At 47.5% G+C, this 16,727-nt stretch overlaps 1 protein-coding gene across 1 annotated transcript; it reads right to left on the reverse strand.

Annotated features, from left to right (window-relative positions):
- Positions 1-14,262: 14,262 nt before the first annotated feature.
- Positions 14,263-16,385, reverse strand: LOC107382367 (interferon regulatory factor 2-binding protein 2-B). Its single transcript, XM_015954485.3, has 2 exons — positions 15,409-16,385; positions 14,263-15,223 (listed from the first exon to the last, which is right to left on the reverse strand). The coding sequence occupies exons 1-2, from the start codon at positions 16,151-16,153 to the stop codon at positions 14,472-14,474; spliced, it is 1,497 nt and encodes a 498-aa protein (XP_015809971.3). The 5' UTR covers positions 16,154-16,385; the 3' UTR covers positions 14,263-14,471.
- Positions 16,386-16,727: the final 342 nt, after the last annotated feature.

Below are 16,727 nucleotides of genomic sequence, written 5' to 3' on the forward strand. Positions count from 1 at the left end.
GCTGTTACTTTCGTTAAGGAGTGTGCACGTACAGCATGCGCGCCTCGTGCATGAGCCTACTATTGAAGCTGCCGTTACGCTTTTGGCCTGAGGGGGCAATCGTGAGCATAAAAATTAAAAACTCTGTAAAGTCCCTTTAAATACTTGAAGGGACGGCGCCTTCCTAATTCTCAATGGCAATTAATTCCACAGAGTTGGAGCCAAAACAGAAAATGCACGATAACCCCTCGATCGATTTTTCGACCGGGGGACCACCAGACATCCCTGCTAGGCAGAGCGAAGAGACCGAGAAGGAGCATACTTGTGCAAAAGTGCAGTAATGTAAGAGGGGGCACTGCCCTGGAGGGCCTTATAAACAAGAGTTAAGATCATAAATTTAGCTCGATATTGCACCAGGAGCCAGTGCAGAGTATCCAGCACTGGGGTAATGTGATCTCGACATCTAGTACCTGTCAGGAACCTAGCCACTGAGTTCTGTACAAATTGGAGCCGTGCAGCCGTGCACTGGGCCAGACCGGCATACAGAGTGTTACAGTAGTCCTGACGTGACAGTACGAAAGCATGCAACACAGACTCCAGATGAGCTCTGGAAAGCAGGGGCCTGATCCTGGATAGTTGTTTCAGATTAAAAAAACAGGACCTCGTCGTCGTCGTCTTCCTCCGCTTATCCGGGTCCGGGTCGCGGGGGCAGCATCCCAACTAGGGAGCTCCAGGCCGTCCTCTCCCCGGCCTTGTCCACCAGCTCCTCCGGCAGGACCCCAAGGCGTTCCCGGACCAGATTGGAGATGTAACCTCTCCAACGTGTCCTGGGTCGACCCGGGGGCCTTCTGCCGGCAGGACATGCCCGAAACACCTCCCCGGGGAGGCGTCCAGGAGGCATCCTGACCAGATGCCCACAACAGGACCTCACCACTGTATTTACGTGAGTGTCAAGATTAAGTGAGGAGTCAATTTTTATCCCCAAATTACTGACCATTTTCTTTTCATAGGGGGTCAATGGGCCAAGGTCAATATCAGCACCTGAGCCATTTCTTCTGCCAGGACTAAGCATTATGACTTCCGTTTTGCTCTCATTTAGGTGCAAAAAATTAGAAGCCATCCAACATTTTATGTCCTTCAAACAGTCCAATAAAGGAGAAACAGATCTATCCTCCCCACGTCGAAGGGGGAGATAGATCTGGCAGTCATCAGCAAAAAACTGAAATTTCACATTATGCTGACGAAGGAGGACTCCAAGAGGAAGCAAATACACTGCAAATAGGAGAGGACCAAGGACAGAGCCCTGTGGCACACCCCAACGAAGTCTCACCCTGGGTGACGTCACCTCACCCATCTGAACACTAAATGTCCTGTCTTGAAGGTAGGAGCGAAGCCATTGGAGGGCCTGCCCAGTTATCCCCACCCAATGCTGTAGTTGGTCCAGAAGGACTTTGTGGTCGACTGTATCAAAAGCTGCAGATAAGTCCAGCAATAGCAGGACAACATCGTTGTCCATGTCACAGGCTAAAAACGTGTCATTAAAAACCATTAAAAGAGCAGATTCAGTGCTGTGACCTGCGCTGAACCCTGACTGAAAGGTCTCCCATAAATCATTTGTGTCCATAAAGGCAACCAATTGTGAATACACGACCTTCTCCAGCAGTTTGGAAAGAAAAGGGAGTTTTGAGATGGGCCTGTAATTAGCTAAGGTTGTCACATCCAGCCCCGGCTTTTTTAACATAGGATGAATAACAGCCTTCTTAAACGAAGATGGAACCATACTAAAAGTAAGACTGCCATTTATGATTGCCAACAGCAAAGGGCCTATCACTGGAAAGAGCTCTTTATAAATTCTCGGGGACAGCACATCACAAGGAGACCCCGATGGTTTAAGATGAGCGACCAGTTTTTCCAAGTCCGATAAGGATGCAGGCTCAAATGTTTCCAGTGTAGCCCGGGGCGGCTCTGGGAGTAGAGAGTCAGGTGGTGAGTTTGCAATGGCAGCTCGAATAGCGGTAACCTTATCATGAAAACAGTGAAGAAAGTCATTACAAGTTTCAACTGTGGGAGGCAAAGAGCTAGAATCAGAGAACTCAAGTAGCGAATTTACTACAGAAAAAAGAGTGCGTGGATCATGAGAATTTTTTTCCACGATATCAGCAAAGAACTTCACCCTCGCTTCCTTAAGAGTTTGCTGATAGTTAAACAAAGATTCTCTGAATATCTCACGAGAGACTTGGAGTCTGTCTTCCTTCCATTTCCTTTCTGCCCTCCTACAGGATTGCCTGCAGGCCCGAACATCATCAGAGAGCCATGGTTCTGGCCTAGGCCTCGGCTTTCTTATCCTAAGAGGTGCAATTTTATCCAAAATGTTTTTACAGATACTGTCAAACTGGAGTGTAAGCTCCTCTGCATTAAGTGACATTATGTGTAGCTCACTTCCTTCTGCACAGAGGAGCTCGCCAAGCTCAATAATCTTTGCTGTATTTAAAACACGACAAAATCTCACATGAGAGGAAGCCACAGCAGGCACGCAGGGCAAGTTAAAGTCACATAGAATGGGAGAGTGATCAGAAAAAACTGGGCTCAGTATCTCTACACCAGCAACAGAGAGACCAATAGAGAGCATCAAATCCAAGGTGTGTCCGTGCGCATGAGTAGGACCCAGGACCCACTGTGACAGATTAAGGGAGCCCAACAGATGTAAGAAGTCTTTGGCCAATGGCTTATCAGGACAACACACATGAATATTAAAATCACCAAGAATCAAAACATGATCATATTTTAGCTTGTTTACAGACAGGAGGTCAGAGAAGTCCTTTAAAAAGTCCCCATCAAATTTAGGAGGACGATATATCAACGCCACGAGCAACAGAGGAGGTGGGCCAAGTTCAAACAGGCACATTTCAAAGCTGGGGGGAGGATTCGACGGAATAAGCTGTTTACAGTTGAAGTGAGATTTATAGACAACAACCAGTCCACCGCCTCTGCCAGAAGACCTCGGGACATTAAAACAGCTACAACCCACTGGTAGTAGTTCCAGTAAAGCACTCGAATCTCCCATAGGCAGCCAGCTCTCACATATGCACAGGAGTTCCAACCCCTGTGCAACAAAGAAGTCTTTCAAAATGAAAGTTTTATTCATTACCGACCTGGCGTTGACCAGACCTAGCCGTGTGAGATGTGGAGCCGTTGGCCCAGCGCTGTTTAAGCCTATGGACGTGGATGCTACCCCCGTACAGGTCACCGGGTGGAGATTCGCTGGGTTGACTCCCCTCCATCGGCACCGAGACACTGGAAGAAAGCGCGGGTACGCAGTCTCCTCTTCAAATCCCACCAATGGCACGAGGCAGGACGGGGCCGGCTCCAACAGGCGTGACGGCGCCACAAGATGACAGCTGATACCCGTCAGCTCAGCAAGCTCCCTACGGGACCGTGACAGCTTGGACCGTAGTCTCACCCGCCGTCCACCACGCCTTCCACGACCCCTACGACGCTTCCTCCAGTTAGCCCGATCCAGGAGCCGTCGAGGCACAAGCGGTGGTGCCAAGCGGCACTGGCATGACGAAAAACCGGAGCTCCTCCAGCCCGTCCAAGCTCCCGGTTTCACCAGGCCAGCAGCCGACCGAAGTTCTAGAAGAGCCTCTCGGTCATAAGTCAGCAACAAAGTCACATTACACACGAAAACACTCAAAAATAATAAAAAGATAAAATAACTGACAGGAGACAGACAGCTTGCCACATACACCGGCGCCATCTTGGTCCCACTCAAATGTTATCTGGTTTTAATACAAGCATCTTTATTTACCCAAATAGAAAATAAAAGATGACAACAAGATATTCCATTTTGTGTTATGACATCATCTGGCACCTCCTCTTCATCTCTATCTCTGTTGAGCTCTGACCCCCCCCCCCCTCCCCCCAAACACCACTACAGTCTAAAAATATCCTGTCCCTGGCCTCCCAGATAACTTTCCATGAGGCTGTGACCGACACCAGAAACCTTTTTCTCTTCCCACAAAACCGAATCCTGTCCCTAACTACAGCAGAGAGGAGGAAACACTGCTGCATGAATCATGTCTGGGAACCAGATGTTCCTGGCTAAACATGACAGGAGGAGAGGGATTTCTGCTGCTGCAGAACATGCTGCTCCTGCGGGAACGTTAGGCTGTTATTAGTACATGCTTCTTTTTTTTTGCATGGGATTGAGATCAGATCATAAACATACACAGAGTCGTAGCTGAAAACCCCATCGTTCATTTAGAAGAGTCATTCCTAGGAGGTCCAGTCAGAGAGCAGGACTTAAGGTAGCAGCTTACTGAAGCTGCTTCAGGTCTTCAGGAAACGTATCCCTTCACCATCATTCTGGAGTGTTGGTGGACACACACACACACTGACAGGCAGGTGGATTCATGGAGGAAAAGAATGAGAAGAAACAATCTGGGGTTTTGTTCATAGCCTTTCATTTCATGCTATCACTAGTATTAGAGTAAATAATGTGTATGACATCCAAGTCTGTCTGCCTGAGCTCAGCTCAGAAGCAGCACAGCATCAGATAACCTGACTGATGACTTTGCATGCAGAAAAAGGAGATGTGTGTGTTTGCAGAAGGCTTCTTCGTTCTTTCAAGAAGCTGTTTATGGAGTGATGAAATGAGTTTCCTCTGTAGGGTGGCCGGGCTCAGCCTTAGAGATAGGGTGAGGAGCTCGGACATTCGGGAGGGACTCGCAGTAGAACTGCTGCTCCTCCGGATCGAAAGGAGCCAGTTGAGGTGGTTTGGGCATCTGGTCAGGATGCCTCCTGGACGCCTCCCCGGGGAGCTGTTTCGGGCATGTCCTGCCGGCAGAAGGCCCCCGGGTCGACCCAGGACACGTTGGAGAGGTTACATCTCCAATCTGGTCCGGGAACGCCTTGGGGTCCTGCCGGAGGAGCTGGTGGACAAGGCCGGGGAGAGGACGGCCTGGAGCTCCCTAGTTGGGATGCTGCCCCCGCGACCCGGACCCGGATAAGTGGAGGAAGACGACGACGACGACGACGATAATAACAATAAAACAATGATCAGTCCAGGTGTCATGGTGAGTGTTGGTTTTGGACCCATATGCAGGTGAGTGAAGCTCTGAGGCAGCAAACTACTTAAATCTATTTATTGCAGGGACTTGGAAGTGCAGGAACAACAGGAACAGAAGCATGTTGGCATGGGGAGACATAAGACAAGGACAACAGATTAACCGACAAAAAACACAGGAATGACAGGGCTTGAATACACAGGAGAAGGTGATCAGGTTACGCTGAAGAAGCCCTGCAGGGTCGCTTTGAGACCACAGATTGGATGACTCTCTGCCAAGGATATGAAGAGGACATCAATGCCATGACTGGATGTGTCACTGACTTTATAAACTTCTGTGTGGACAACATCATACCCACCAGAACAGTGAGATGCTTCGCTAATAAACCCTGGATCACCAGTGAACTGAAGAATCTGCTAAATAAGGAAAAAAGAGCCTTCAAGGAGGGAGACAGGGAATTATTGAGGAGTATACAGAAGCAACTGAAGATCAAGATCAGAGACAGCAAGGAGGCATACAAGAAGAAGCTGGAGAACAAACTACAGAGGAACAATATCAGAGATGTCTGGTCAGGGATGAAGATCACAGGCTTCAAGCAGCGGAAGGATTGCACAGATGGCAGCCTGGACACAGCCAATGAACTGAACAAGTTCTTCAATAGGTTCAGTTCAACCAAGTCAGGAGATGCTGCTGCCCCATTTACCTCCCCCTCCCACCTATCTGTCTCTGGAAGTCAGGTGAAGAGGCAGCTGGAGAGACTGAACAGGAACAAGGCTGCAGGTCCAGATGGTGTCAGCCCCAGGGTACTGAAGGCCTGTGCAGAGCACAGAAAGCGTGTTTGTCGTGTTCATGTCAAATTAAACTGATCACTAAACACAGATTTACTTCCTTTATTTCGTTTTCCTCGTCCAAGCCCCATAAATCCTTGTGTGTCCTCCTGCAGCACTCCCGAAGGACAACAGGCAAAACAAGACAAAAAAGTCTGACGTGTTGTGTAAAAACTGCTACTTTTAGCATATTTTTTTTTAGGTCTGAGGTGTTGCTACCAGACGTACAGTGTGAGCAGTCAGGTCGCATCCGAGAACTGGGTCGTGCAGTGTGAGCACATGACTCGTGAGATCTGCTCTGCGAGGAAGTCGTACAGTTTGAGCTGAAGCTGAGTGCTACGAGTGAAAAAGTCGCACAGTGTCCACCCGGCTTTAGCGTCCAAGAAAGAGCAGACCATGCTTTGGCTAGTAGAAGCGAACCCTTAGCATTAGCAACTCCATCACCTGGCGGTTTTATTAGTGGAGATAAAACATCAACGTTGTAGAGCAAACCGAGTCAAGTTGCTGGCAAAATGTCAGAATATCAGGAAATAAGACTCCAAGTCCTGCAGTTTTTTTGCTCCCCTCTCCTCTGACTCACTCCTGAAACAGGAGCGCCAGAGCTTCCCCCCCACAGAGACCAACTTACATGACATTTACATTCGAGACCACTGCAACTTTATTGAAAAACCATTGAACTTGGTCCTTAACCACAGTTTCGCTGATGCTGCAGCTTTACCTTCTATGTGTTTTCTAAAGAGTTCTGATCAACCTGCAACTTGTGTTTGAATAACAGGTAGAAACAGACTTCTGCTGATCGTAGCACAGAAATAAAACCATTCTGATGCAATGTTTTCTCAAATAAATCCAGTTTGTAGTTGATAAATAGCAAAGAGCAGTAAAGCACAATGGTGGCTGATATGCATGCACAGAGCATTCCTCACGACCGGTCTCTTGCACATCGCTGAGCAACCAGAGTGCAGAAACACAGAGGAGGCTTTGAGCTAAAACCTGGAGGCTATTTAGAGCCCCAGCCCACACATCATCCTGCCCAGTCCCTTACAAATGGAGAAGCTGAAAATGTTTTAGTTTGCAGCCTGCAGCAAAATCAGGCTTTGATCTGTGAGGACCAATACAATTCTGTGCAGTTTCATTCCCAGCCAGTTATGTAAGATCACGGAAATTAGATCAGTCTGCTCAAAACAAACCAACTTTACAACCATGTATTGTGGTGTACAAAGAAAAACCCTGACCCTCTTAGAAAAATGTCAGGGGGTATTTTGAGGCCCTCCCCTCTACAAAATGACTATCATAACACACCTTAAGTTTAAAACTTAGTAGGAACAGATCAAATGAAAAGCCTCTTTCAACAATGGAAGAAGTCTTATGCAGATACACACATCTTTCTGGATGCAACACCATCAGCAGGCATGTTTCTAAGAGGGTCTCCACTTCATCGAGCTAGCCAAACGGCCCGTTTACCGTTTCCAAGTACCTGGGCAGTGGTAGGTACCAGTAGAAATATTCAGTGGAACTGTTGGTTAACTCACGCTGATCGGTTGTAACTCAGTAGAAACTGACGTCAGCAGACGCCATCCAAAACAAAGGACAGCTGCTGGTGAAGTAGAATGGAAGCAAAAGAAAATAAACATTGATTGTGCTGCTTTAAAATCACCGTAACTAAACCCCCCAACACCCAAAACAGCAGAGTTCCCCCACAGCGCCAAAATTCATCAGACTTTGTTGTCTCGCATGTATAGAGCTCCGGACGTCACGTGACTCTCAGAGAGTAGAACCATCCACCTATCCAGTCTCTGCCAGATATATATACATATACATACATATACATATACATATATATACACACATATATATATATATATATATATGTGTGTATATATATGTATATGTATATGTATGTATATGTATATATATATATATGTATGTATATGTATATGTATGTATATGTATATATATATATATACATATACATACATATACATATACATATATATACACACATATATATATATATATATATATATATATATATATATATACATATACATACATATACATATACATACATATATATATATATACATATATATATTACATATATATATATATATTACATATACATACATATATATATATATACATATATATATTACATATATATATAACATATATGTATACATATATATATTTATATATATGTATATATATATATATATATATATATATATATATATGTATGTATATGTATATGTATGTATATGTATATATATATATATATATATATGTATGTATATGTATATACATATACATATATATATATATATATATATATATATATATGTATATGTATATACATATACATACATATATATATATATATACATATATATATTACATATATATATATATATATATATTACATATACATACATATATATATATACATATATATATTACATATATATATATAACATATATGTATACATATATATATTTATATATATGTATATATATATATATATATGTATGTATGTATATGTATATACATATACATATATATATATGTATGTATGTATATGTATATACATATACATATATATATATATGTATGTATGTATATATATGTATATACGTATACATACATACATATATATATATATATATATATATGTATATGTATATGTATATACATATACATACATACATATATATATATATATATATATATATATATGTATGTATGTATATGTATATACATATACATATACATATATATATATATATATATATATGTATGTATGTATACGTATATACATATACATACATACATATATACATATACATACATACATATATATATATATATATATATATATATATATATACCGTAAATCCTCGAATACAGGCCTGTATTCAATTAACGGCCGGTGTCGGAGTCGGCGGAGGTGAATAATGGCCGTTTTTTTTTATTGTGCCCGGGTGGAATGTGGTAACAAGCTAGTACGGGGGGCGGTTGTGTCATCCGTCTCACTTTTGATTTGCCAGTGATAGACCGCGAGGGTAACTTTAAACGTGCGGAGGCAAAGAGGAGGCGAAAATTTGATATCAAGTTCAAAGAGAACGTGCTGATTATGCTGCAGAACACTCTGGGGAGCAGTAGCAGGGGTTGTATGAACTAGTCGACTTCACTATAGTGACTTGTTATGCCTGTCATCGACTAGTCGCTGTCACGTGATAATGACCGGCAAGATGCAGTCCTCGGAAAAGACAGCAGCCTGATGTCAGTAGGTGACAAGCTCCTGCGCTCGGGGGGAGCGTCGGTACTGACACGCGATCGTTCATGTCGGTTCATTTCCTTTAATGTTTTCTGTCTTTTATTTGCGCCTGATGTGTTTCCAAACACAGTAAAAATATATTTAAAAAGTCTTTTATTTATTGTGGAGTTACCAGGTGGGCGAGGCTGGAGACAGAGTAGGAGAGGAGGCGAGGGTCAAAGCCAGATAGATTCGTGAATGCTACAATGAGCAGGCAGGAGGCAGAATCCAGAGAATGGGCTGAGGTCGAGAATCCAGGTAGAGGCAGAGAAAACAATCCAGGCAGGGAGCAGGCACTTGTGTTGGTCAAGGATCAGAAACGAGGTCAGGATCTATGGTACAGGCAGTGGTTGGAGTGCTGGAGAATTTACTAGCGCGAAGTCTTCAATAATCTGGCAGAGACTGGATAGGTGGATGGTTGTTTCTACAGCGCTTTGTGATGTATATCTGTGAAAGGCGCTATATAAATAAACTTTTACTTACTTTTTACTTACTTACTTCTTTTATAGCAGGGGGAGCAGGTGTGTGAGATGAGCTGAGGAGTCAGGAGCAGGTGAAGTGGATGAAGCTGATTACAGGAACAGGTGAGATGAATGGAGTTGATGGTGGTTGCCGGGGAAACAGGGCTTGTCAGGAGCTTGGTGAGGGGACCAGGTGAGCTGAACGAAGGCTGAAAAACGAGAGTCATGACAGAACCTCTCTAATCCTTATTCAAAGTATTCTGTTGCTTCATCCTTCATAGGAGGGGTGGGGCTGGGAATTCACCAGTGACCTAAACGCAAGCTGGATGTCGGCAAACAGCTCAAATATAGCAAGACCTGGAGGAGCAGAAGGAGTTCAAAAGTGAGACACTAATTTGGGAAACAACCCAAATACTGAGCACGCCTGGCTTAAAGTGCAGAGCATCTGTTGCACATTTACCCCCAAAAGGCTGGGAGAGAAGCAGCTCTAGAGTCCCGGTGCTGCTTTTGGGGCGATTTAATTACAAAGGACTTGTGAAGAGAACCGTTTCATCGCCCCAACACGGCAGAGCCCGATTCCACCCAAACCACACTCGCACTATATTTAAGAGCTAACGTAGGGCTGAGGCGAGGCAACGGGACCAGGAAGATGGGGCAAGTCTCTGCCATGGCTGCCAACAGCTGATGAAAGCAGTCCAAGAGGAAGAAGAAAAAAACACCTCCCAGAAGACACCAGTCCACCAACCGGATGGATGACAGACTGGGAACGAGCTTTTATCTTAATTACAGGTTAGGAGCTCCGACATTAGCTCGCATGTTGCTGCTCTAGTCATCACAAGTCTGACAGCTCCTACCCAGTTGGTGTTCCCCAGGAATCCGTGTGTGTGTGTGTGTGTGTGTATGTGTGTGTGTGTGTGTGTGTGTGTGTGTGTGTGTGTGTGTTAGGGGACCTACAGCCTGAGGGGCTGACATGGTCGAGGCCAGACCAGCCATTGTGTGACATGTTTAACCTAAACTGTGACAGAGTTGATTGATCTTTAGGATTTGGACACACTCCGGGGGGGGGGGGGGGGGGGGGGTCAGAGGTCAGCACTATGAAGACATGGTCCTCCAGTTGCAGCTGACACCGCGTGTTGCCGAATGGTCTGACGTTCAGAAATAAACCTATAAGATAACATGAACTATCTTACTGCAACATGACTTTTGTTTTGAAATAAACGTACCTGAAACACCTCTCACTTCCTGTCTGCCTCGTGTCATTTCGCCACATGTGGCACCAAAAAGAAAAAGACTCCATGAAACTTTCTGGAGCTCTGCATCTGGATCCGAACCACGCCGCGTCCGGTGCGAATGCTCTGGTGTGACTCGGGAGTTTGATCTCTGCGGAAGCCGTACGGAAACAGGACCGCATCCATTCTGCACTCGGTGTGAAACTGGCTTAAGCTCTAACCCCCTTCCTTCAAAATAAAAGACCATAAAAACATTATCTTGTGTTTTTGACCCGTTGATGACTTCTTTTCTGCCACAATTCCTAACATAACCCACCTACACAGCTGCAGGGCCGGATTAAGACTTTGTTGTACCCTGGGCAACAATATTCAAGGGCCCCATCATCACGACCCGAGGATCACCATAATATGGTCACATAAAGAATATTTTACTGTAATATGCAGTAAATATACTCAATACTTGAATACCTGACATCACGTAACCCGCTCAGGGTAACCTTTGACCCACCTCGTGTGGACTGACCAATGAGGAGAGGGTCCTAACTTGAGGCCCTCTCTTCATTGGTCAGTCTGCATGAGACTGACTCTCAACTGACATTCAGTCGTAGGCAGCGAAGCTTCTCTGTGCAGCGCAAAAGCCCGGGTGGACCGTTTGTTGAATATAGGGCGACAGGTCCTGGAAGCAGCAGGTGTGCGTCTCATCCTCATGACGTCACTGCTGAGTGACCTCCTGTGACCTGGTGAGAACTCACCGCTGTCTGATTCACACTGGTCTGTTTCTTTTAACTCCGCTTACGTTTTTTGTTGTTTTCATCCCAGCTGTTGTTTGTTGTTGTCCAGCCGGTGAGTTGCTGCCAGCCACGCCGACGCTCTGGAGGAGCGGGGTAGAGCGGTACCGGGCTTTGGATGGACAGAGTCAGAGAGGAAGACCAGGAGGAACCCAGGGCTTCGCTCTCAGCATGCCGCATCATCCGAGTGAAGCCATTAACCTGGGGCCAGTGGCTGTTCAGGAGCTCTGGGTGTTACATTTTAGTGGCAGATGAGAAGAAATTAGCAGCTGGAATCTGAAGGTAACCAGTCATTCTCAGCATTTCCTCTCTGAGCCTCAACAAGCCCGTCAGAGCTCCTCCCTCAGGCTGTTCCAGGGTCTGACGGTCCTCAGCAACATCATTCATGAAGACGCCAAACTAAACGATTCAGGTTAGGCAGCTCCAGCGCCACAACACCGCCTTACCTGCCAGGCCACATCTGTCCGTCCGGGTCCGAAGTTCTGGTGTGAGAGGTTTGAGATGAACCACTCTAAACTCACTGCCGTTCACCCACTCATCGTGAAGCTGGATCCTGCAGCTCTCCTCCAGGTTCTTCTGTTTTTTAGATCAGGTGAGTAAAGTCCAGATTCTCGTCAGCGCCGATCTTAAAGCATTTCCACCAGCAGTAAATATTTGAGACGTTTAAAGGACGGGACGGTGGGACGCCCTAACATCACGAGCAGCAGGAGACAACACGGAGCTGCTCAGGTCCACAGGCTGGGGCCTTCCTCAGACCCCTCAGAGATGGTGTAGAAAGGTCTGGAGCAGGAAGTGCTACCTTTCCTCTGAGCGCCAGGCCCCCTCTGTGTTACTGCGGGGGGGGGGGGGGGGGGGGGGGGGGGGGTTATACGTTTAAAACCAGCCTGAGATTCCCTGCACTGTAACTGCCTTCTGTAATCTAGTACATGTGTAACTGTAACTTTTCGGCCTCGTGGCCAGGACTCTCTTGCAAACGAGGATTTTAATCTCAACGGGACCTTCCTGGTTACATAACGAATAAATAAATCGGCCCAACGTAACGACAGCAGACTACCCCCCCCCCCCGAAGAAGAAACAATATTTTACGTGTCACTTCACAAAAAAAAAAAAAAGAAATTACTGAAAAATCTTTTAAAAAGTCATAAAAATTAGAAAAGGAACAAGTTGTGATAAAAATGTGAAGAAAGAAAGGCGAGTGAATCCCGGGAAACGCTGCGGAAAGAGCAACATGAGGAGGTGATGAAGAATCACTGAGGTCACTCAGATCCCACCTCATGACCCCCCAGCACACCACCACCACCTATGACATCACGACTCAGTGGCACGTTCCTCTGGACTCCACAGGCTGACCTGAGGTCAGCTTTGACACGAGCACTCACAAATAAACACACCCCTTACTTTAGGCCCTCCCTCAAAAGACACGCCCCCACACATGACTGTGCAGCCCCCCCCCCCCCCCCCCAAGTTTGTCCTGCATCACATCACCCCCCCCCCCCCACACACACACACACACGAGAGAGAGAGTACTGAATCTGAAAGTGTATTTGGTTGATGTTTTAAACAAGTGCATACATGTACAGCTAGAAGCATACGTTCACGTCTTTATTGGACCAAGTGCTCCAATTAGTAGAGGTGGGCGATAAAATGGCCGTTAGGACGATCACTGACGTCATCAGCGACGCGTCCGTGTTACGAAGCGGATGGACTGGAGCCAAATCCAAAATGCTGCGTTTTTAGGAACAAGCTTCTTGTCGACCAGACCTTCCTCTGCTGCTGGCCACTATCCGCCGCCACGGGCGGCAAGTGGCCAGTGGGGCCGGCGGCAGCAACAGGAGGCGAGCACATCCACCACCTTTACAGAGAACCTGGCCACCTGACAACAGCTGTTCATCACATCCACCTCCAGAACATCAGAACACCTTACACAGGTGAAACAGGAACGAGGAGAATCTGGTGCAAAAGTCCATTAATGTCAGTAATTCAGCTCAAACTGAGAGACCACCTAAAGCCTCGGGAACCCTTCAGGTGTTCTGATCCATCAGCTGATCAGTGCCACACTGAGTCTAGATTGTTGAACCTTTTCATGGTATTCTGATTGTCTGAATGTGGGGTTTTCATCAGCTGCAATCCACAATATCTATACATCCATAACACTAGAACATCCGCTGCATGGAACAAGTCCGTCTCGTACATCAGTTCCACCTCTAGAGCTGAATTATCGACCTAAACGTCACCTGCACCCTTTGTGTTTGAAGGGAACTTGTACTTTTCTACTTCTGTTGCGCTTATGCTTTATTTAATTTACCTTCTTAACTACAAGTACTTAGTACTGAGTATTAGTTTCATAAAAGAGGAATTAAACACAGGTGGATCGGATGTTCTGGGGGAATTAGACGTCACTAAAACTGGCTGTGGATGCAGCCACAGCCCCATTTAGTGGACAAGCCCTTGTCTTCACGCGTGCGGACGGTTATCGTAATCGAGGTGAACTTCGCTGAGGTGAATATGTTGACAGTGATTTGGGGCCGTAACGCCCAGCCCTACTAACTAGTCACATGCTACTGGCCAGGACTGTCTCCAGACCTCACAAACATTAGATGTGATGGTGAAGAGTACACACCCATCCTTCTCCAAAATACAGAAACACAAAGTATGGAAAAAAAAAATGCATGTTTACAAATTATACACCTCCCTAGTGAATAGTCCGAACGTCCACTGGGTCACAACGGACGTCCCTCTGTGCCTCAGATGGTTAAATATATAGAAATGCTTAAAGTCCAAGAAAAGACTAAAAGATCTGGATGGACTTATGGGTCCCTCTCCTTTTTTACCTTAATGTCCCCAGCCAAGATGGTGGCTATTTCCCCTTGCATGAATGCCCAGGGCACATTGGAGCCAACCAGAGGACAGCGCGCCCCACTGGGGCAGTACACCTCACCGGTGGCGACCTGCTGCTTGATGCTCTCCCGGGAGCAGGGAAAGCAGAACTTGTGTGACAGCACCGATGGACACTGGACAAAGTGAGTGTCCTCCAACCGCTCGTGACAAAGAGTGCAGCACAGCGGCACGCTGCCCAGAGGTACCGAAGAGTCCGGGAGGCTCTGTGATGATGGCACGTGGGGGTCAATGCTGCCAGGAGCGGGTGGAGTAGACAGGCTGGTGCTTCCAGAGCCTTCCCTCTGGGCCAGTCTCCTCTGGGAGGCTGGAGAGGGAGACAAAGGGCTGCCACTGTTCCTTCGAGCACCTGCCGTGGTGGAGTGCACCTGGCTGCCATCCTTAGGGGAGCCCGTGCTTCCTGCATTATCGGTGGCATGGATGAGCGCCGCCATGGGCGACTGGCCGTCCTGGGCCATGGCGGCTTCAGGCAGGGTGGTGTGAGCGTGGGGAGACGTGGTGGAAGAGGGAGCACCCGAGAAGCCTGGCAGGGAGGATGGTGTAATCTTCAGGACCTCTGCGGAGAGCCACGGCTGACCTTCACAGTTCATCTTGGGAGCACCGGCGTCACCGTCGGGTTCGGGGGAGGCTTTCCTTTTCACAGGGCGGGCGTGCCTCCCCCGATCTGTAAGGAGGAAGAGGAGAGGGCCGGTTAACAACTGCAGCATGTGCTGGTCGCAGGAGTACCGAACAGGAAGTGTTATACCACGTGGTGCTCTGAAGAAGCACGTGTGTGTGTTGATATTCTCTGCAGGCCGAGTCCAGAACCCTGCAGCAGGACTGGTTCGGGTCTGACCTTTGACCTCTCACCTGTTTTGGAGGAGCTGGCGCTCGCCTCATACGCCAGCACGCGCTGCATGCTGGTCTGGTCCTTCTTGAACCTGCTGTCGAACGTGTGCAGCGCCATCAGGTCCCGGACCGTCTTGCCTTTACCGATCCAGTCCTTGTGGCTGTCTGCCATGTCCGACAGGCTGTCCGGCCTGAGTTTATCTTTCAGTTCATCAAAACGTTTCCCGTGATGTTCCACGGGCCCGGACAGCCCGGAGCGGCCGTTGAGCGGATGAGCGGCCGACATGCTGCCGCTGACCAAAGGCACCAGGTTAGGAGGAAGCGTGCTAGTCCGGCGGTGGTTGGGGCTTTGGCGGTTTAGTTCCGGGGGCTCGTCGGGTTTGGGGAATCCATTCGGTAAGGGCAGCCCGTTCGCCTGCCGACCCGTCTGGTATTCCAATCCCAACCGGGGTGGCCGCTCCGACGGCGGGTAGCGGTCCAGATGCTGCGGCGGGCGAGAGCTAAGGTCTCCTACCGAATGGCTGAGCTCCTTCCCGGCGTGGTGGGGCTTTCCCGGGCCTGCAGAGCGGCCCTCCTGGAAATCGTGTGCCCTTTTGAGCTGACGAGCGGTCTCGATGACAAACTCAATCCGATCGGCACCCTCGTAGTTGACACATCCACGACACACGGGCTCGGTGAAATCCCAGATCATGGCCCACGGCATCCGAGGTAAATCACACAGATAACAGGACTGCCTTCTGGAGGCAGCGACGGCCGCGGACGACATGTTGGAGCCCCGAAGCGAACACACACGATCCAAAATGTCCGTCCGCTTGTTTACGCGGTCGGAGCAACAGAAATCTCCAGAAACTAGTCGGATCCCGTTTTCTCAAACAGAGTAGCGGAAACAGGAAAACATTAGCAGAGCCCGTTGCATCGGCGCGTGCCTCCGTCGGTGCTCGCGCTTACAACTCAGCTCGACTCGAGTTCTCAATGTGACGTCAGCGTCGACACTTGGCTCGAGCTGCGACGTGTTTACTGGATTCTTCCCGATGCCTCGAGCGCATGCGCAGCACTGTGCTGATCTGTAGGGTTTACACCCAAAGATCGTGTGGATTAGGAAGAGGCATCACTACGGGGAGGACAGTGGCTAACTAGAGCCGTTGTAGGCAGACTGAAAACCGATCCACACGCACGCACGCACACACATCCACACACATCCACACGCACACACATCCACACACATGCTCGCACACACATCCACACACACACATGCACACACATCCACATGCACGCACACACATCCACACACATCCACATGCACGCACACACATGCACACACACGCACGCACACACATCCA

The sequence above is a fragment of the Nothobranchius furzeri genome, chromosome 7 (genome assembly GCF_043380555.1).
Source record: "Nothobranchius furzeri strain GRZ-AD chromosome 7, NfurGRZ-RIMD1, whole genome shotgun sequence".
Lineage (NCBI taxonomy): Eukaryota > Metazoa > Chordata > Actinopteri > Cyprinodontiformes > Nothobranchiidae > Nothobranchius > Nothobranchius furzeri.

What these genes read in the sequence shown, in the direction of transcription:
- LOC107382367 (XM_015954485.3), bottom strand. Translation starts at nt 16,153, where the DNA reads ATGTCGTCCGCGGCCGTCGCTGCCTCCAGAAGGCAGTCCTGTTATCTG. An exon ending in CGCCAGCTCCTCCAAAACAG is followed by an intron (nt 15,224 to 15,408) that starts GTGAGAGGTCAA and finishes TCCTCCTTACAG; the next exon opens with ATCGGGGGAGGCACGCCCGC.